This window comes from Kryptolebias marmoratus, linkage group LG13, assembly GCF_001649575.2.
Source record: "Kryptolebias marmoratus isolate JLee-2015 linkage group LG13, ASM164957v2, whole genome shotgun sequence".
NCBI classification, from domain to species: Eukaryota; Metazoa; Chordata; class Actinopteri; order Cyprinodontiformes; family Rivulidae; genus Kryptolebias; species Kryptolebias marmoratus.
The window spans coordinates 8480996-8501960 of record NC_051442.1 but is presented as its reverse complement, the minus strand read 5'-3'; the positions used below and the strand labels follow the sequence as shown (position 1 = coordinate 8501960).

The following is a 20965-nucleotide window of genomic DNA, read 5'->3' as shown; positions in this document are numbered from 1 at the left end:
ACTGCAACCTCCCACCTCCACCAGACTGCAACCTCCCACCTCCACCAGACTGCAACCTCCCACCTCCACATTGAAAACATCCTCCACGAGGTTAACAACTTTTCCCAACGCAGCCACAGACGCCACCTTCACAACGAGCCCTGCAAACATCTCTGGTCAGTCTGAACACTCGGTCTGCAGTAAAAGTTGTACAGATGTCCTGAGAAAAGCTCCTGATTTGTCTCCCTCTCCCCCACAGAACTTTACTTTGAGGTGAAGGTAAACGTGTCCATAACAGGAGACTGTGACCCACAACAGATCCTTCCCATCTGGGTATGTCTCACACAAACAGCTATTTGAAAGAATAAATCAAAAAATAAATAGCTAGTTTTATATACGTATATCAGATGAGATCAGGAAAAGTGTATAGGCTTTCTAGTATAATGTGAAAACGGTGTGAGACAAAAAGGAAGTCATGCTGAGATCCCCTTCACAGCTAAACAGCAGTCTACCTGATGACCTGATGATGGTGCTGGACCTGCAGCTGCTCCCCAAAGATGAAAGGTATCCTAGAAGAAAAGAGCTGGTACTGTGTTACAAATCTGTGTCAAGAAATATAACAGCTTTTACTCACATTAGGATGAGCCACTTCAGAAGTACCAGCATCACTTCCAGACGTCGCTTTGACCTGAAGCTGGATCACTTCAGGTACAAGAAAGTAAGTTGACAGAAGTCTTATAAGGACGAGAAACCAAATATTTCTGATGCTGCATGAATTTGGGCTTTTTAAAAAAACTCTTACAAATTATTTCTCTCTAAACAGATGTTTGGTTTTAGGAGTTTAGGAAGTTTAGTTTTCTTTAAAAGTCTAATCAGGTGGAAGGTGACAAGTTAACAACATCTAAAAGTTGTATTTTTATGGAACATTCCTTTCCAGCCTGCAAATAAATGACACAGAACTACAAAGTTGTTGGTTCGGGTAACAATTTTAGATTTTAGAAGTTAAGATGGGGATTTACAAAGTTCTGTGGAAATGAATCTTTAACGGCTGAATACCATCTTCAGCTTAAATATATTTATACAAACGTGTAAGATACTGGATTCACTGCCCGCTGCCGACACGCCAAACGTTTGTACAAATATGCCGTGTGAGCTGTTAGCACTCAGTATGTGTTGGGGATGACTCTCAGCTACTACCACACTGAATTTTACCTCAATGATTGTAAAACTGAGACTTAGAGCTATTTTTGTGTTTGCCAAAGTCGATCAGATGTGGCGGCCATCTTGAATTGGGTTAACTCCAAAAGGAACATCTAATGATTACTTTCAAAGTGTTTCATTAAAATCTGTCCAGTGGCTCAAGAGATATTTGGCTAACAGAGACATGCACACAGACGATATATGATTGCCTGCCTTTTATAGCAGCAGGAAAAAATACAAGAATCTCAATTTGTTTTGTGTTGAACTAAAACACTTTGTCTCCTCGTAAAAACTGTTGTTTTTCATTCTTTCCCAGGCGATCATGTACACAGTTTCAAGGTATGGAATATTTGTCCTAAAAAGTTTCTATTAAGAGTCCAGGTAACAAATATAAAAAAATCATACTAACAGTGTATTTTGGCTCATATATGTACAGGACTCTAATATTCTTACACCATTCAGTGTCTTACATGTAATATTTCATAAGAATTTCTATTTACTGCTTTTATTTATTATTAGGGCTGCACAATTTTAGGAAAATGTGCAATAAACCCACATTTTCCTCACTCTTCTCTTTTTTTTGTCGCGACACAAACCGCCATCTGCTTTGAGTATTTAAATCTGCAGTAACTAAATAAGTTAGTCCATTAAATCGCCAAACATATTATTGCATGCAATTTATTACTGTAATTTAATGCAGCCCTTCGCAATACTGGTATTGCAATGATAATAAATTTTCAATATATTGTGCAGCCCTGCCTAATACATAAATGTATGAGATTTGTGCAGCCCATCATTAACTCTGCTACTGTCTGCAGGGAGAGCTTCATTTTCCTGGTCCAGGTCTTGAAGCTTCTGTCAGACACAGAGGAAATGGAAGAGCAAATACGACACTATCTAGATATTCCTTTCAACAATGGACCCATCTCCATAGAAACTGAGGACATACAGATAAGTCGCATACGTGAGTACGATCGAGGTTCAGGTCAGGAGCACAAAACACTGAAATCCTTCCCTTTCTGAAGTCTTTTTAATCCTTCTCTCACCCCTTCAGTGACAGTCATGTGTAACAGAGACACCCAGCAGACACTGAAAGGCCTCTTAAAGTGGCCTGACACTTCGGGAGGAAAAAACGCCACTCTCGCCTGCCCGAAAAACCCTCGCCGCTCCGCCACCCGACACTGGTGAGTCAGTTCAGGACTCTCTCTTAGCAAGGACAATGTTTGTTAGAAAACAAACTACCTTGGATCCAGATTAAAACAAAGATCATAAAAACGTTTGAAAGAATCAGCTGTACCACAAATATTCACCTTACTGTCAGAGCTGCACAGAAACGCTTCAATCAACAGAACCAAACTGGCAGTAGGTGATAAAACGCACACAAAATACATTTGTTATTCATTCTAATATTTACAGGTGAAATCAGGTGACGGACTCGGCACTCTCGGCTGTAAAACTGTCAACATTAATTTATTGCATCAACTGAGTATTGATCACTTCCGTTTGTACATATTTGCAGGGTTTTGTCACTTTGTTCAGGAGTTTGTGCATTGATTTTGTGTCAAAATACTTCATATTAACTGGGCTATAAAAGCTAATGACGCTTAGTTAAATAATCACCAGATTAAGCCTCCCGACAACCGTGTAACATCTCTTCTGGTTTAAAACTCCGAGGCTTTGTCTGCTTTCTTTCCTCATCCTAAATCTATTTCTATCTTTAAAGTAGAACAACACAGGCGCACAACTTTCAAATGTTAAAAAAAAAAGATCTGTTTAAAAAGATATTTTGTTTATCGCCTGTTTGACAGCAAACTGTGCCTGTCGACCCGCTGGATGGACCCGGACCTCGAAGACTGCCCACGAGTGGTGGAAACCATCCCTGATCTGGCCCACGTGGAAGTCACTCCCGGTCTGTTAATGTCTGTCTGTGCTTTCAGCGGGTTACTACCCAGGATTTAGCTTTCAACTTTACTCAGAAATGGACTTCAAAACTCACCGCTCCAGCTTTCTTCAGGAAAACAAGAAGTGTTTTCTATGTTCAGCTGCATTACAAATGAGATCATTTGTTATAGTAACAGCTCATTCAGTTCTGTTGAGGCTTGCCAATTTCCATGTTTCCACTTGGCAGCAAGGCACTGGCATAATTGAAATAAAAGACATTAAAATATTTTGTGCTACTCAAAACTACAATATGCAGTAATACTGAAGACTGTTATTTTGTGTTCAGAGCTGGAAAAACAAAAGACAATCTAAAGCTCTTTTTTTTTTAAAAGAGGTTACCGTTTACTTGTATGGGTCAAGGTGATAAAAACGAGTAAATGAGATTTGAAATTCCTCTTGTTGTGTCATTTGTCTTCAGATACTGCACTTGATGTGGTGGAGATGATTGAGGATTTACTGAGAAACCAGTCTTCTCTCATCTACAACGAGCTGGTCACAGTCCTCAACAAGCTGAAGGACATTATCAGCGCCAGCGTGGTCACACCGGACCTCAGTCAAGCTCTAATCAACATCATTTCAGACATCCTGGCATCTGACAGCAACCTGGAGCCTTTCACGAACACGTAAGGATGTGGCGTTGAACCGAAGCTCCACACGAGACCTTGAATCTCACATCCTGGCATTGAGGTCCTCTCCGTCTTCCTGTCCAGTATTCTCAACATTACAGAGGCGGTGGGAGACAAGATGGTGGGCCACGCGGGCTCCTACACCCTCGTTGCCGAGGCGCTGGCTCTGTCAGTGGTGGATGTCAGTCCTGGAGAGTTTGACAGCTTCAGTCTTGGCGTGTTGTCTGATCTGACTGGGACAAACCCCGAGGTTGTACAATAACTTTGTTTCTCCCCCACAAATCTGCAACGCAGTTTGAGTTAAACAGTGCCAGGTCACAATAAAAGTTCATTTTGAATCCAGTTACTAAAAGTTCAGATTAAGCTTCTCACAGATTTTTTTTTATTTCTTTGCAAACACGCCATAATTCTAGCATTTAAAGAAAAAGGTGAAAGGTCTGCACTAAATCTTAAAAATTACAGCTGTTAATGTGTTCATTCCAAGCTTAAAAGCTGCTTTTCTTGTGTGTGTTGTAGATTTTTATCAACCAGTATCCCTTCAAAGGCACAGTGGCCTTTATCTCCCTGCCGTCCGTCCTCCAGCAGAGCTTCCCGCAGTACGGCCAGAGCCCAGCGAGAATCCAGTTCCAGTTCTACGGCAACCCACTACTCTTCCCGGTACCCCTTTGTACAGCATCTTTTCTTAGACGCACTTATGTGAGATATTTACCTCATGCTTATTTAACCACCGACCTCAGAGCAGAAAACCGGGACAAATCCTCAACACATTTGTGGTGTCAGCCAGCGTGACCAACGCCAGCTCATCGATCAAAGACCTTCCTGAAGACGTCAAAGTCGTGCTCTACCATCTTACCCCCAACAAGGTAGGAGTCAGTCTTTAATTAAGTGCTGCCAACACTGGAATCAATATCATGACTAAATAATATAATACCTCTGATCAACGAGAGCCTTTCATGGTCCTCAGCTGAACAAGGAGGTGGACTGTGTCTTCTGGAACTTCAATAAAAACAGTACGTCCTGGTTTGCTACTTTTAAAGCATTCAAATATTTAGGAAGGACCTGTGATAATAAATGTGAATGTTCATATCCAGATGGAAACGGAGGTTGGGACGATTACGGCTGCAGGAAATACAACAGCAGCTCCGACTACACAACCTGCCTGTGTGACCACCTCACACACTTCGGAGTCCTGCTGGTACGAATCTGTCCGTGTTTCCTGAACAGCTGCAAAGCTACGGTGCAGGTTTTAGTGATGCCAGAAGTGGGTTTTCAAATAGTTGTAGTAATTAAAGGCTTACAGATAAAAGAAGAAGAAGCTGAACTTAGGTATAAACAGCACTCAAAGTACAAAAAGTGTCATGGGAGGTTTTAATTTTAGCATTTAGCCCATGTGACATAAGACCCATTCTGTTTCTACAGAGACTTTTTATTTTAAATCAAGCACAATTTTTAGTTAACCGCTTTAGAAAAATGTGTAAAAGTTGTGGCATCAGCCAAAAAACAAATAAACTTGTAATTCTTGTATTAAATAGCTTTTAAGTGCACAAACAAAACACACTAGTTGTGTGTTTAAAAGCCAGTTACATCTGAAACTAACACAAACTCATGAATTATTTAATCCACTCCTTACTGCACAGATTAATGCGTTAAATGTAATTTGTTTTTGTCATCACTAACAAATTCATTGAAGCTATGTGTATCCTACATATTAACTCATTCCACGTTTTAAACAAATCAACCACAAATATAAACATTTATTCAAATAAATACAGCTATGAATTGTTCTTTAGTGGTAAAATCTGTACTCAAGTGTTTTATTAACTGTTGTTACTATAGTGAGTGGGTTTTAGTTTTTTGTACTTTGACTGTGTTTTTGTAATTAATCTTTAGTGCTACTGTTTACAAAAAGGACCATGACACCCAATTTCCAGCACAGCTGCTCATGTTTTTGTGACTGGAACAGAGCTATACTGTTATCCTAATATATATATATATATATATATATATATATATATATTTAAACACGTTTTACTTTGGAAAGTGAAGCGTTAAACTGGTAGCTAAGAATAGACCTACATTGCAAAACTTGTCACCTTTTCTCTGGCAGCGCAGCATTTATACAGAGCATCTTGAAGGTTTTCTGGGACATTTCCCAGATTTTTCCAACCATATTCTTCATCAGAGTCCTGTTTGATGTGGGCGAATATATTTTCCTATCGTGTCTGGGGGTTGTGAAGCTCATCACTAACTAAAATGTTCTGCGTTGGACAGTCTTTGCAAGAAAACTTCTAACTTTGAGAATTTGACATAAAAAAAAAAAAAAATGCAATTTACAATTATTTCTGTGCAAAGGCCACAAAACCATAGAGTAAAAATTTGTTTGTTTTGTTATTGAATTTAATAACAGCAAAACTTATTTTCTAGTGTTTACTCAACGTCTTCTTTCTACCTAAAATTTAGAGCTAGAAACAGGAACAGTTACAAGTTCACTGAAATTTGAAATTGTGCTGACTAATCAGTCTGTGTGTCCAGGATGTCTCCAGGACACAGGCAGACCTGCTTAACGAGCAGATCCTGACCATCATCACCTATATTGGCTGCGGAGTCTCGTCTCTTTTCTTGGGAATCACCGTTCTCACTTACACAGCTTTTGAGTAAGACAAAGATCTATTTTCTCTTTTTTAACAAACATTTTCAGACCTCTAAGAATCAAATATGCAGGTATTCATTGAATTATCAATGCAAGCAAAGTTATATTTCCCATTGTGTTGGAATTAAAGGAATAAATATTCCCAGTTCTTTTAAAAACGTCCTCTGTGCTCCCCCCCTCTTACCTGTAAATCAGAAAGCTTCGTAGAGACTACCCCTCGCAGATCCTCATCAACCTCTCTCTGGCTCTGCTGGGTTTGAATCTGGTGTTCCTGGTCAACTCTTGGCTGTCCTCCTGGGGCGTGTACGGCCTGTGTGTGGCTGTGGCGTCCACACTGCACTACTTCCTCCTGGCATCGTTCACCTGGATGGGATTGGAGGCTGTTAACATGTACTTTGCCCTCATCAAAGTATTCAATGCCTACGTCCCATCATATATCCTGAAGTTCTGCATTCTGGGGTGGGGTAAGTCTTTTTTCCTCTTCAATTAGTGATTCAAACACGAGTGTACATCTAAAATGACTAAGATTATAATGTGTCTGAACTCCTACAGGGATTCCTCTGGTGATCTGCGTCATGGTGCTCATCGTGAACCGAGAGGCGTACGGCAGTCACCTCTACAGTAACACTCGGTCTACTTTAGAGTCGTTGGACAACTCGGACGACTTGTGAGCCCTGAACTGTATTTATGTTACGTCTTCAAAACATGGAAGTTTCAGTGAACATCAATAGTGGCAAAATGGTTATAAAGTTACTGGAGTTACCTGGATGCAAAAATATTCTCACCACTTAGTGGAGCTGATGAGTTGCAAAAACAACTAGAACAAACAGCTTACTACTTAGTTCACAAAATGACTCTTTTATTGCACTACCATAAGTGTGTAGTATTGACACTGGCTGCTTATTAGCTGAATGCATATTCCTAGTTTCTTTTGAGCTTTTTTAGCGAACAGGAAATACAAGTTTATATATTTTGCCAAAAAAAGGACAATAAGGGTGATCCATATTCTGTAAAAGTCTCTTCATTGTGTCCCTGCGTGGTTTCCGTCTCTTTGCTCCCTCAGCTGCTGGCTTCAGGATGATATGACGTTTTATGTGTCCGTGGTTGCCTACGCCGCGCTGGTCTTCCTCTTCAACATTGGGGTAAACGATTCCATGAAACAATAAATTAAGTTCATGCAAAAGTTACAGCTACTATCATATTATCCGTTTCTGATAGGGGAATATTTAGCATGTACTTGTTTTACAAATTGAAGACAGATCAGGTTCTGTAGCTTTTGTACTTCAGCCCACAGTAGGACAATTACATAAAGCTTCTATAAATCAAGTCTCTTATTTTTGAACATTTAACTAGCCTGCATCGCTTAAACTTCTTACCGCTTTGCTGTGACTGAACGTCTTTATTCGTTCCTTTGGATCTCGTTTTAGATTTTTGTGGTGGTTCTGATTCAGATCCGCCACATGAGAGCCAACAGCCCAGCAGGAACCCGGAGAGGACTCATGCAGGACCTGAAGGGAGTTGCCAGTCTCACCTTTTTACTCGGACTAACTTGGATTGTTGGCTTCTTAACCTGGGGACCAGTTAGGATAGTTCTGCTCTACCTGTTCTCTGGACTCAACACTCTGCAAGGTTGCTCTGCATTTATTCCTTTTTTCTACAGCAGAGGTTTTGGTCAATTATGGCCAAAATTATTGTTTTTTGGGCATGGTAAAACATCACTCAAACTAAGAACTAAGGTGTCTGTTTCGTCACGCTAAACTTAAGCACACGTGTGGGACATTGAGCTGCATCTTCAGTCAAAGTGAACTACTAAAGGGGAACAGTGGCAGCATTGTGATCAACTTAAAAACAGCATTATTTTACTTTTATTGCAGGTCTTTTCATCTTCCTGTTCCACTGTCTGATGAAGGAGAACGTCAGGAAACAGTGGAGGATCCACCTTTGCTTTGGACGCTTTCGTCTCGAGGAACACTCTGGTACAGACGCCCACTTTACCACATTAATTGAGCCACTTTTTGAATATCTGCTTCCATCAAACACATGTCCATCTGAACCTGTTAGTTCTGGGTCATCCTGTGGGTGGGGAACAGAATCCAAGTTCCCCTCATATGGTGGCTTCATAGCAATAAAGACGATCACATAAACAACTCTAGGACTGACTTCTGCTACCCGTTTTCCGATACCCTTGTTCAGAGTGGAGCAACTCGGCATCAGTGGGAGCCCTTCCAAAATCCAGAGAAAATCCTTCCAGAGCAGCAATACCATCGTTGCGATCCGTCCAGTCCAACTCCACAGACAGCACCTCAGCTTCTTCCGACTCCAGCCGGAGAGACTCCTCCTGCAGGAGACCGGACCTGGGTGAGAAAAGAAAACACTGTCCAACCCAGCATGTAACAATCTACTCAGCTGCCATTTTAGAAGGCTTTAAAGGGAACAATGACTAAATAATATTAAGATATTCATCAAATATCCTGATTCTAATCCCCTAAAAGACATTAAAGGTTGTGATTAAAAGCTCAAATTTAGTTTGTTTACATTGTTTCCATCACATTAAACGATGATCAGACCCGGACGTCACGGTCCCTCTGGAGCTAGGAACACAGTGAAGGTCACTGCTTTAATTAATGACGCCGCATGGCATTAAATGATTACAAGACTTTATAATTAGGCCGGTTTAAACACAACAAAAAGGACACGACTGTTAGTTCTTGAAAGGCTTTCTTTTCCTTCTGACAGTTCAATCTGATCCCAAACTCCCCAGCATGCAATTCTAACCGGCATAAAAATGATTAGTTTTTCACACCTCTAAATGGCTCACAGATGTTTCATTATCCTGCAGGTCTATTTGTGAATAGCCTGGTTCTTCCTCGAGTCCAGAGAGGCCCATCAGATACAGGAGATCTGCCTTCCTACAGGGGGGTGAACTCAACACCTGGCTGGAGAAATCATTTGCTAAATGACCAACCACAACAATAAATCCATTAGACATCTACATCTCCTTTACTGTCCCTCACAACTCTTATCTGTAATCAATGCAGCGCATAGCCAGATCTAAAAGGCATTGCAGCAGATTCGTTAGTTAATTAATTCCTGTAGTTCTATTGTTGATTTTGTTTTGCTAAATATTGTAAAAGAGCCTGTAATTGTAAAGACATGAGCAGTTGCACTCGTTCCAAGGAGGAGTTGGTTGCCAAGCAACTGGTGAGTCGAGCAACGGTGACAATGAACTGTGGGACAACACATTTATGTAAAAAAATAACTCAAAATAAAATAAAATCACAAGTTTAAGGTGACAGGTCTCTCTCTGTGTTTTCTTTAGGTTTGCAGCAAACAGTCTTAAATCCCTGCATGCATCACATTTTTTCCTCAAGTTGTGATTTTAAAATCTGTTCTGTTCTTGTTAAATCTGGCACCTTTGCCGGGATTTACGTGCGACAGGTTTTAGTCATTTCTCTGAACATCTCTGCTGCCCACTTCTATTTCACGCATATAAAAGTGTTTTCAAACTAATGTCATCATGGGTCAACATACCAAATGTTTTGAATATTTACACTGGCACTATTTTTTTATGTGCGTACCATAAAAAACCATCTACAATCGACACATTTAAATGACATTTAAATGAAGTGGGATTATTCTGCTACTGTAAAGCATCAAACATTGTTTGTGGAAAAAGGACGGCGACAGTTTTGTCACGTTACAGAAGAATATTCCTCTTTTAAAATGCAGATCTCAAGAAACGTGTCAATAGTGGCCATTAACGTTTTCAATGTGCAAAGTTATTTACAAGGTATGTCAAATAAATAGGTGCCATCTTGTAAAAATAAACATGTTTGGAGATAGAAGATAAACCTAATATCTGAAACCTAAAACAATAAATCAGTCAGTTTAAAGCCGATGATGTAAAATAAGCTACAAACAGAAGGATAGAAAATTACAAAAAAGTACAAACCTTATAATGATCTTTAGCTGCTGATTTGACATCCTGTCCTTTAACACAATGAGCTTTCTGAGTACAAGTGAATAAAAAGCAAAAAAAGAGAGCTACATATTAGATCTTAATGTGTTTAGTCATATAATATGCATAAAAATGATACTTAATAAAATGTAAATGAATACCTGTTCATAATGCCCTTCTATGTCCACGAGGGGCTGCATAATTTGGTACATTAAAACAAACTGCTTTATTTTTGTACAAGCTTCAGGCTACAAGACTACAGATGGAAAGTGTTGCTTCGTTCTACTTGAGAAAGAAAATCTTCCCCGTTTTTGTGCTCAAAGCTTTTAGGCAAAGCATTCCCACCCACAACCCATTCAAACAGACTTCTTCAGCATGGGGCGCAACAGTCAGGTCTTGTTTATTTTTCTTCAAACACCTACACAAACTGAAAAAAACTTCAGCGTTACGCATAAACTAAATCCAAAAATCACTTTTAAAAATAACAATGCAAATCACAGTAAAAAAACAACAACAACAAAGAAAAATTAAACCTCAACATGAACTCTTATAAACATTAAGATAAACGACTTGTTGTGTGAGTGTTTAAGCGCTGAAGCAATCCACCAGCTTTTTGGGATTCCAGGGTCCAGCTTGGACGCTCAGGAAATGTTCTTTGAGCAGCTCTTTAACCGTCTGGTACACGACAGATTCCACCTGCGAAACAACGGACCTTCTGTAACAACGCGCAACACGACTGGGAAGCTGAACAACCCCTCAAGCATAACTTACAGCACTTATTATTAGCGTTACACATCTGAAGACTGCCCATCTGCATACCTTGACGCTGTGGTAGGTGGGCAGCTCCAGCAGGTAGCTGTGCCCACCCAGCTGTGCAACCTGCTGGAAGTAACTGTAGAGGGCTCTCTTGCAGAGCCTGCTTGAGAAGCCGGGACCACTCACATACGGAGAGCTGGGAAACAACAAGTCGCACTTTAACAAACATTCTTCCTTTTGACGCTTCTTTTTAGATAGTGACCTGTCTTATATTTACTTTGCACCTTTTATTTTTGAACACAAAGCTTAATAATCTAAAAAAAAAAAAAAAAACAGACTCTTTTCTTAGTAATTTTAAAAACTTGCAACATTTCAAAGTACTGATAACGCACCATGTGGTCTGATACAATATGAACATTTATTTCCTAACAGTCCGACGGGAAATGGAGTCACTTCAGGAAAAATTACACAAATAAAAATCATTTTATTTCTTTGATTTAACCAGATTAAACCCCCATTGAGATCAAGATCTCATTTGCAAGGGGGGACCTGGGCATGACATGTTATCAAATATAGTTTCAAATTACCTAAACTGAATTCAAAACTAGCCTATTAGCGATGAGGACCTTTGGTTGCTTGATGTCTTTTAAAAGTAAGCATTCAGGTCCTGCCTTAGAGTTTGTGTGCACCAAATAATACAAATCTATTTGGCCATTCAATACATTCACACTGAAGTGATCTGTGATTGTGGACTGGCTGAATAGGAGAAAGGAAGGTTTCCAGCAGGCAGCACTTAGAACTGCCACTTACACATTTGTTGTGAGAAACCCTGGAGTGAAACCTCGGGACCTGACTAGTTTTGCCTATACAGATAACGTTAGGAGAAAATATTGAGTGACGACAGAAATAAAAGCTGATATTCGCAGATGGTTGTTAAAGGTAACTCACTGAATCAAGACAGACACAATTAACCGCTTCATCACTGAAAACCTTAGCTAAAAAAACAAAAAACTGGGAGACCGAATGCATTTACAGCTAACATTAAAAACCACGATGCTGTCTAAAATTCATGTTTTAAACTGAAAGAGGAAAGCAAGAACAGATAGGAACACTACAAGTGACGAGACGAGTCTGTCCTGGGCTCTAACTAGGGGACATTGTCTGTTGTTTGCGGCTCCAAAGCCAAAAGATGGCAGCAGCCCCGGGCCAAGCAGGGGCTGTCACGCAAACCAGCTGCACAAAACTCTGCCAAGAGTTTATCACCGGAAGAAACTGCACTACAGTTAAATACTCTCAGCAAAAACACAAGACAGGACCAATCAAATATTTTAAAATGGGGACATTTATTGTAATACCGCCCAACCACCATCTAGTGTTTATCAGAAAAAATGAATAGATAAACTCTGTTGAACAGCTTACCCCTCAACGACAAAGCCCTTGCTACTGTCCATAACTTCGATGTCCTTATCTCCGAGACACCAGTTGATGCTGAAGTTGTCGTGCACTGGGTTTGAGACGGCAGGTCCAACGCAGTCACCATTGAGAAAGACGGTGTTATGTTTCCTGTAGGACGGAGGCAGAATTCCCTCCCATCCATCGCCCAGCCGCTTGTTGGTGACGTCAGACAATTCCTTGTTCAAAATATTCTGACCTCCTAAATGAATAAAGCAAATTAAACAAGTTGTAAAAACACAGTCTGTATATTTTTGTGAAATGCACCACCTGTGAAATTAATCCTCTCTGTATGACAAGTAGAAAGTTATGGTCTGCAGCCATGAGGACGACTGGATGGTGGTACACATTTGTATGGATTTCATTTGAAAATAAAAAGCTCCTTCAACAGGTTTAGCTTTGTTTTGGTGTAATAACACCTGAAATTGTCAGACAGAACCACAGACAAACAGAAGAAATGAATGTCGACAGCGCAAAAAACAAAAAAACATTAATAAAAGAAGCAATGACTGAACGAACGCACAAATTTAAGTCGTAACTAAATGTATTTTAAGACCTAAAATGGAAAACTGATCATATTTAAGACTTGTTACGGCCAAAAATTTTAATATTTTTTGTTTGTTCACCACACAATCAAACTTAATCTTTAAAAACATCTTAAATGTTTCCAAATCTTACTGAACCACATAAAAAACAAGGCATAAAAACTGACTAAGCACTTCTAAAACTTACAACAACCAGGTCAATAAACCTCAGTGTAAAACCATAAAAGCCCCTCATCATGTTGTCACACTGCTTCCTGGTTATAGCTTCAGGTTTGACAGAAAACACATTTTTCATGTCATTCTTGGTGTAAAAATGAAAGAAATATGTTTCAAATATGTGTGATAAATGAAATGACAGCTCTATTTTATTTTATTTTTTTACCTAGCACTATGCTGGTCATGTAAAGGGGCTGAATGAAGTGACTCAGTAATGCGCCCTGAACTCCTGTGACAGTCCAGCGACACAACTTGTCACTACCGGACATGCAGCACACTCTGGCACCCCACAAACTGGGCTCAAGGTAGGCCACGGGAACAAGCAGGCCCTTGGCGTGATACTGCAGCTTCATCGCGGTCCAACTGCTGCCTGTTGAGTCCCTAAAGCATGAAATTACGTCATATTTTATTAATTTAAAACATCTCTAACCCAGAGCAAAACTTATCTAAACTTACAGGAACACTTTCTGTCCAAGTCAAGAAGAAAATAAACTAGATATTCAAGAAGCTCTGAAGTCTGAATACATTTTTATATCTACATTACATTAATGCCTTTTTCATGCAAAATATAGCTTTGGGAATACAGGATCAAAATCAAAGAAGTGGCTGATAAACAGTGAGTTGTACTGAAAGTAGAAATCCTTCGCTGCTCCCTCCGGGCACTGATTGGTGTAGAGATGCAGGCTGATTTTGGGTTTGAGCTGCAGTTGGTGGCTGTCTGCACTATTCTCAAAAATACAGCTCTCCTTGGCCTTTGGATCAGCATCAAAAAACAGCAAAAGCTGTTTGTACAGAAACCTGAACACAAGCCAGGGAAACAAAGAAATAATTTATGCTCCACAGTTCTTTCAGTGAACCAGACACATTAATCAATGATGAAGTGAGCGCCAGGCTGACATTCAGCACTTTACGCTGAATATTAAATAAAGGAGATGTGTATACATTTTATTTGTTATGATCTGGTAAAGGATAAGCTGGCCGTTTTCCTCTCCACAACTCTAGAAATTCAACACTCAACTGTGAGCATTCTTGAGATTTGTATGAGGTGGGTATTCATTCACTAAAGGAGCGTTTTATACCTCAGGAGAGCCCTTCTGGCGATGATGATGGCATGGCAGTCGTGAACCATCATCCCATTGTAGCAAAGCCACTTCCTGCAGCTTGAATGGCCAGCTCCCACCGCCACCACTTTGTAATGCTCACACGGACAACCTGCTGTGTCCAGCACTTCTGTGGGGAAATGAAAGTGCTCAGTAAAAAAACAACAACAACAAAAACCCCACACTTTTAATGGCAAACCCAAGGTGTGCGGGCAGCTTACCCCTGATCAAGACAAATGTTGCCATGTGGCTTTTACAGCTAGTAAAACCTGGACACATTCTCAGGAGGCTGTCAAACTTCTCACTGCTTAAAGCTGCCATGTGCTTCTTGTGCCAATCAGTTTGCCAAACTGTAAGATATACAACAGATTAATGCAAAAATCAAGATCAAGAGCAGCATAACATGCAGTGTTTTGATTTACTTAATAGCTGCCAGTAGTTTTTAAATGAATAAATAAGAGTTAAGTGGTCCAGATAGGATCTATTACATTATAATTCAAGATACACAAACCCTCAGACAGAACTACACACACATTTGTGTGGAACTAAAGTAGCAGTTCTTCACTGTTGGGTACGATGAGAAAAAAGAAAAAGTAAAACATTAGAAAGGTGGCAGTGTTGCAGACAAGCTGAAGATTTCTGATGGATAATTCAGAGGCAGCCTGAACATCACTGATCCTTCATACAGGTCGGACAGGCACCCCAGATTTTATTTTCAAGCCTACGCAGCCAGTACTGCACCTTCAGTCTTAAACCTTTCATCTGTATTGTTGAAGTCCTTGATCTGGTCCGCTGAGAGCTCTTCATCAGAGAGCATGCTTTCAGGAGGTGACACACCACAAAGAGAGGGGACAGCTGCATCATCATCATCAAAGTCTTCGTCCTGAGGGGAAAAGAAATCATTGAAGTAAAGCCTAGGACTGTGGCTTACTTCTATTATTAACCTCTGCTTCCTTCTCTAAGTTTAATTGTTATGTCAGGACATTAGAGACGACATAAGACAGAGTATGCTCATCTATTAAGTAACAAAGTGTTTCTGGATAGTTTACTACGTTATGAAGAGTAAAGATAAGCAGTGCTAAGCTCGTGATGGTAAACTTTTCTCTGTGATGTAAAACTTTCTAGCACAGTTTTAGAAATACTATTGCTATCATTTTTTTCTCCTGTTTTGAACAGCTTCTACTTCAGCCAGAGGAAAAGAATTGCTTAGGAGGTCGATGTATCAAGTCTGACTGGTGCCGCCATCATAAAAATAAATATGGACATGTAAATACATGGTCTTGAATGCAAGACCATTCTTGACCATGCTGTTCTGAGAAACCCTGGTATTCCTTCTTATTCACCTCATATTCCAACAGCACGTCTCCACAATCCTGGTTAAAGATGGAAGAAGTCTCCCTTTCCTTTATGTCACCGCCCTCACAAAGTAAAACTTCTTGCGCACGATCATGGTCTCCAGCAACATCAAGATTTCTCCTAAAAAGAATCAAACCGGGACAATTAGAGTAGCCAAAGCCGGGATTAATATAAATTAAAAAAAAAAAACATGCATATTCTACATTACCACAAATATGGGCTGGTAATAACATTGCATGTTTACAAAACAAGGTTTCTTCGATGCAACTTCTGACCAAGAACGTTAGAAAATCAGAAAATATGTTGTGGCTACATTCTTGCCCCCGAAAGGAAAAACAAAACTTTACAGTAATGAGTGTAGGCAGAGGAAAAAAGGCTTGAGGGTGATGTACAAGAAGATCATAGCAAGGCTCACTGATGCCTATTTCTCCACCTGCATGCTTTAGTAGAGATCTGAGAGAAACAAATGTAGAGTTACACAAAGCAGGTCACATTGTTTCATTGAAATCTCAGATATTAAGCTAAAAAAAAAAAAAAAAACAACCCTTCAAGGATTTTTTGGGGGGCATTTTTGTTTAAGTTAAAAACTTTTACTTTTGACGGTGACTTAAAACAGCAAAGTGGTCAAAGAGAAGGACTAATGTTGCTAAGGTTCACAGCAGATTCAGCTCAACACATGAGTCTCACAACAAAGTGATTCACCGGGTTTTCTCAGCGTGCCAAAACTGTGGGTACGCTCGCCAATGAGCTTCACTAATCTAATTGACAAATGGGGGGGAAAAAAAGAAAATCAGATGCTGGAAGTGAATGATTAGTTTGATCAATAAATAGTACTAAATACTATTGATTGTACTTTGTTAAGCTCCTCTTTCAGGGGTAAAAATAAAGGAAAATATGAAAAAGTTCCCTTCAAGTGCCTATAACTTTTGGGAGAAGTTGCTGCAGTTAAAATACTGCTTTATTCCATCTTTAAAAAACAATTTACTGTATTTTCTTCATGCAGCAAAAGCACGGCATGCTTACTGTTGCAGAAATAGGCTGAACAGCTTCTGTCAGCTGTGAACAAACAAAAAGGCCAAATAAATACAGACTGTCACGATAACCACCACCAGGAAATGTGAACATTTTCATTACCTCCGAACCGCAGGGCTCCGGCAGACTGTATCACCTGCCAGGTGGACTTCAGGTCGATGAAGGTGCAAACTCGACCCACATTCAGTTTTCAGGGATTTAAGTTTAGCAGCGCCTCGTCTTGAACTGAATTTGAACACTTCCTGGTCTGTCATACCTGTAAAGAAACATGGAGAAAAACTAAACTATTAGAGTAAGGTTTAAACCTGCAAACAGCTACTGGAAAATCAAGAAAAAACAACTCACAGGTGAAAAACAGGTTAACAATTTTAGAAAGAAAATCTGTCAGCTTGTTTGCACAAATAAATTGAAAATATAAAGTTCAAGGTAAATTATTATATTTCTAAAATGTAACTAGACTTACAGCTGGCATGAATAGAAAAATTAACAGCAGACCTTCAAAACGCAGTTGACATTTAAGTTTCATTTGAAAGTCTAATAATAGCTGACCACAAAAAACACTTTTATATTGAATTAATTCTCTGAAATGTGTTGTTTTTGAATTGCTTTAATTATTTGGAGTTCCATGTGAGGCATAGCTAATATATGTTTTTGCTACTGAATTTAAGATGCAATCTCTGTTTTAGATGCTTTAAAAACAGAGATGAATCAAGATATAAGAAAACTTATTGTAGCATGATACAGCTAAGCTAATTCATCATTAGCAATGTTAGCAACAACTTTCAACAATGTTTGTTACATCAAATGTAGCTTACATAAATATTGTATTATAACAGCATTTTAGTAAACCGAGATGGGTATAAATCCGAAGTAAAATAAAAGCATAATTGTCTTATTTTGATCAGTTTGGCTGCTAGCATTATTGGTTGTGCCATAATACAAGCCAACTAATGTTTGGTTAGCTACAATTATTCTGAATGTCTGTACAAAGTTAAAATATTAAGTGAAATATTCACAGGTTTGTCCGTTTTTCGCCTGCGGAACAAAACCAATGCTTAACAAATTATTTAATGTTATTTCACAGCTGAGATGTCCGAAGCTGCACCTTGTTGTGATGCTAACTGTTAGCATGTTTAGCATGTTTTGATGCGCTGCATCGTCAATTTTTAAACGTCTGCTGTTGTTGAACACAGTCTGAGTGACACTATAGTGTCTTTCTAACCCTGTATTTAAAAAAAAACGGATTAATTTTTACTTATCACGTTTCGGGCTCCTCGGCAGTGGGAAAACACCAGTTTGTCTCGGTCCTGTCCGGCTGTCTGACCCGTGGGCAGAAGCTGACTGAAGGTCAAGATGGCGGCTGAGCAGGCGGAAATGGTTATTAAAATAAAAGTTTATTCAGCAGCATTGATCGTTCAAACAATAAACTTCCGGTTAATATAAAGTTTCGACTTGAAAGGTTCCAAACACAGCTGCATTCCTGTTAAAACATCAGAAACACAAAAGCTGAAATTGAACTTTTATTTTTTAAATTATTGTTATTAAAGTTGTGTGAGGTATTTTTCATTTAGTTTCCAGAGTTTAGTGTTGTTTTGATAGCCTAAATAAGGAGTGTCACTTCATGATTTTATTGTGACTTCCATTGTAGAAGAAAATAGAGTTATGTACTTAAGTTGTTGCTTCATATTTCTTTGGATTTTAACTCCTTTGTGGACAGGATTGCTGGCTGTTCCAGGTCAGCAGGTGGTTCTGGACTGGTTTGATGTCTGGTCTCACGGCCAAACTACATGATTGGGTTATCCAAACTAATTTCCCAATCTGTCTTGCCCTGTGCAGAAGGTGTTAATCTGATGTGCACACACATTTAGATATGTATGACTGAATCATGATGTCTAAACAGTTCAAAAGCCAAAGCAAACCTAATGTAATGCAATGAGAGTTGAACCAAAGAATTGATAGATATGTCCTGCTCAGAGTATGAGTTGTGATTGACTCTCAGCTACATCCCATTTAGCTCAATATCTATAAAACTGACTGACTTATAACCACTTTTCTGCTGGTTAATGCGGCTTAGTTTTTGCAGCCATCTTGAATCAGTTGTAGATGTGCATCCAACGATTACGTCCTGAAAGTTTCATTAAAATCTGTCCCGTTGTTCATGAGATATTTTACTAATCCAATAGATAATGGCAAAATTAGGTGTAAGTTGGGGATGCCTCTCAGCTGCTGCACCAAATCCTAGCTCAGAATGAGTAAAATTGAGTTATATGTAGCATCAAATAACATCAAACATTTCACATATTTACATTCAGTTATCGGAGGATGAACAGGACAGGCAAATAAAATAAACTCCAAAATGTACGAGGGGAAATCTGAAATTTTCCCAGCGAGTAAATAACTGCATCAAATTTTTTTATTTGTACAGTTATATGTGTTTGGAAGCCGCTCATGTTGACACAACTGTGAATGAACTTTGAATTTTTTTTTTTTAAAAGTGCATGTCTGTCATGTTTTATGTATAAATGCATTAAATAAGCAAATAAAAGAATGGTCTGGTTATTTCTATGAATTTTAAATCTGTAACACCCTTCACACACACTGCCTCTCCCATGGGAAAATGGTTCAAATGAAACTTTTCGCTCTCTTGCTCACACACACACACACACACACTCAACTGTGTCATTATTTGCTGTGTAGAAACATCTTCCTGATTACTGCGAAAATCAAAACAGAACCGTATTTCCCTGCTAGAGAAAGGCTTCCTTATGTGTTTTCAGCCAAATGGGGCTTCCTTCTGAGAGGGTCTGTGTGTGCTTTTGCTTCAGTGTGACTTTATTTCACATGAGACAGTGAAATAAAAAGTCAGACCCATCTCAGGAGATCCCTCTGAGGCGCAGTGGTAACAATCTCATGTGTCATCTTCATTTTAAATACCATCCATTCCCTCCCCGATTCCACTCATGTCTCTTCCTCTTTCCTTTCTATGACTTCATTTCTCTCTGTCTTTCATTTATTATTATTATCATTTTTTCTTTTTTTTTTACTTTCGCACCCACTCTCCCACTCACAGGCTGAGAAATTTCCCTGTTTATTTTAATATTGGGAAGGAAAAAAAAATGGTGGTAGCGTGTTTCTTAAATTTTTTATTTTTTTCCTGTTTCTGCTTAGGGACACTGTTCCCGAATTAATTGTCACAGTTTCAGTGCTGGAATATGGACAAGCAAAGCTGTGAAAATCTGAGCCTGTTTGACAATTTTTCTAAGCATATGCCATTGTGTTCATGTGTGTGAACGTGTGATTGTGCCGGAGCGTGCTCATATATGTGTGTTTTTGTGTGGTGTCGATGAGCATTGCTGTTGATGGTTGGCTGTCAGGCTGCTATTTTAATTAACACTGAACGCGAAAGCTTGAATCTTAGCTGTTCAGATTTCCTGTTGCAGACTTTTCTTTGGCACAACTGTCAGTATTCATCAAATCTCGCATATTGATCCACATGCTAATAAACTACGCTATTTTCTGCTAATTATTTGACCTCCTTGGATGTTCTATGGAGACAGCATCTTTTCTTTTTCATTATCTGATTAAATATCAAGCTTTAATTTCAATGTCTCAGTAAACAGTTAACATAAAATGCGACGTACGAACACTTCTTAAAGAAAAAGTCTGGTGATGCTTGAAGCAGCATTCTGTCAAATAATTATCACTAGTTAGCCGTGACATCAGACATGGAGCACAGAGTATGAAGAAAAGGGCAGAAGTCTTCCTTCAGGCGAGGCTAAAAGCTCACCAATCTGGGGCCTACATTAGCTAATATTAAACCTCTACATTTTTGCATGACACCTTTTGTTCAGTCTTCACGACCCGAACGAACCTCCTGAGGTGGCTGAATGTATCAAGAGTGGAGTCAACTTTTGGACTGACCAGAAGCGCTTTTCAGGCGAACTGATCGGTTTTCTGATAACGTGAAAGTTTATAAGACAGCACTTACATGAGCCACTATGACATTTTTGAGATTGTAGCGGCTTTAAAACTGCAGCAGTCCACTTTGATGTTGGCCCAGTTTAGACTAGCTGTTCACCTGTCAATCATTCAAAGAGCTGCCCACTACAGGTATGATATTAACTGTTTGTAACCTTTCCACAGAACCCCACTTA

General features: G+C 39.3%; 3 protein-coding genes across 6 annotated transcripts in view; 2 read left to right on the top strand and 1 right to left on the bottom strand.

Moving 5' to 3' along the window:
- LOC119617624 (cell wall protein DAN4-like) overlaps nucleotides 1-339 on the top strand; it is a 2827-nt gene extending 2488 nt beyond the window's left edge. The window contains exons 7-8 of the mRNA XM_037979181.1: nucleotides 25-155; nucleotides 239-339. Coding sequence (XP_037835109.1) covers nucleotides 25-155; nucleotides 239-339 — 232 coding nt within the window. The remainder of the gene's footprint in view (nucleotides 1-24; nucleotides 156-238) is intronic.
- Nucleotides 7-9689, top strand: LOC108238937 (adhesion G-protein coupled receptor G4). The gene is made up of 22 exons (XM_017421308.3): nucleotides 7-155; nucleotides 239-312; nucleotides 476-543; nucleotides 619-697; nucleotides 1496-1518; nucleotides 1998-2143; nucleotides 2234-2363; nucleotides 2988-3088; nucleotides 3539-3743; nucleotides 3831-3996; nucleotides 4263-4403; nucleotides 4484-4609; nucleotides 4711-4756; nucleotides 4838-4941; nucleotides 6279-6400; nucleotides 6592-6860; nucleotides 6949-7063; nucleotides 7460-7538; nucleotides 7824-8025; nucleotides 8271-8372; nucleotides 8590-8754; nucleotides 9236-9689. The coding sequence occupies exons 3-22, from the start codon at nucleotides 503-505 to the stop codon at nucleotides 9370-9372; spliced, it is 2499 nt and encodes an 832-aa protein (XP_017276797.3). The 5' UTR covers nucleotides 7-155; nucleotides 239-312; nucleotides 476-502; the 3' UTR covers nucleotides 9373-9689.
- A 1040-nt stretch (nucleotides 9690-10729) lies between these two features.
- adad2 (adenosine deaminase domain containing 2) lies at nucleotides 10730-18172 on the bottom strand. 4 transcript variants are annotated; one of them, XM_025007041.1, is made up of 11 exons: nucleotides 18074-18172; nucleotides 16914-17067; nucleotides 15767-15899; nucleotides 15165-15306; nucleotides 14645-14773; nucleotides 14403-14553; nucleotides 13951-14121; nucleotides 13490-13704; nucleotides 12530-12764; nucleotides 11174-11306; nucleotides 10730-11050 (listed from the first exon to the last, which is right to left on the bottom strand). In XM_025007041.1, exons 2-11 carry the CDS (start codon nucleotides 17063-17065, stop codon nucleotides 10940-10942), a joined length of 1572 nt encoding a protein of 523 aa, XP_024862809.1. In that variant the 5' UTR covers nucleotides 17066-17067; nucleotides 18074-18172; the 3' UTR covers nucleotides 10730-10939. The 4 variants fall into 4 exon arrangements, with proteins under 4 accessions (XP_024862809.1, XP_017276796.1, XP_024862811.1 ...); XM_017421307.2 differs by having other exon boundaries at nucleotides 18067-18171; XM_025007043.1 differs by having other exon boundaries at nucleotides 14403-14550; nucleotides 18067-18171.
- Nucleotides 18173-20965: the final 2793 nt, after the last annotated feature.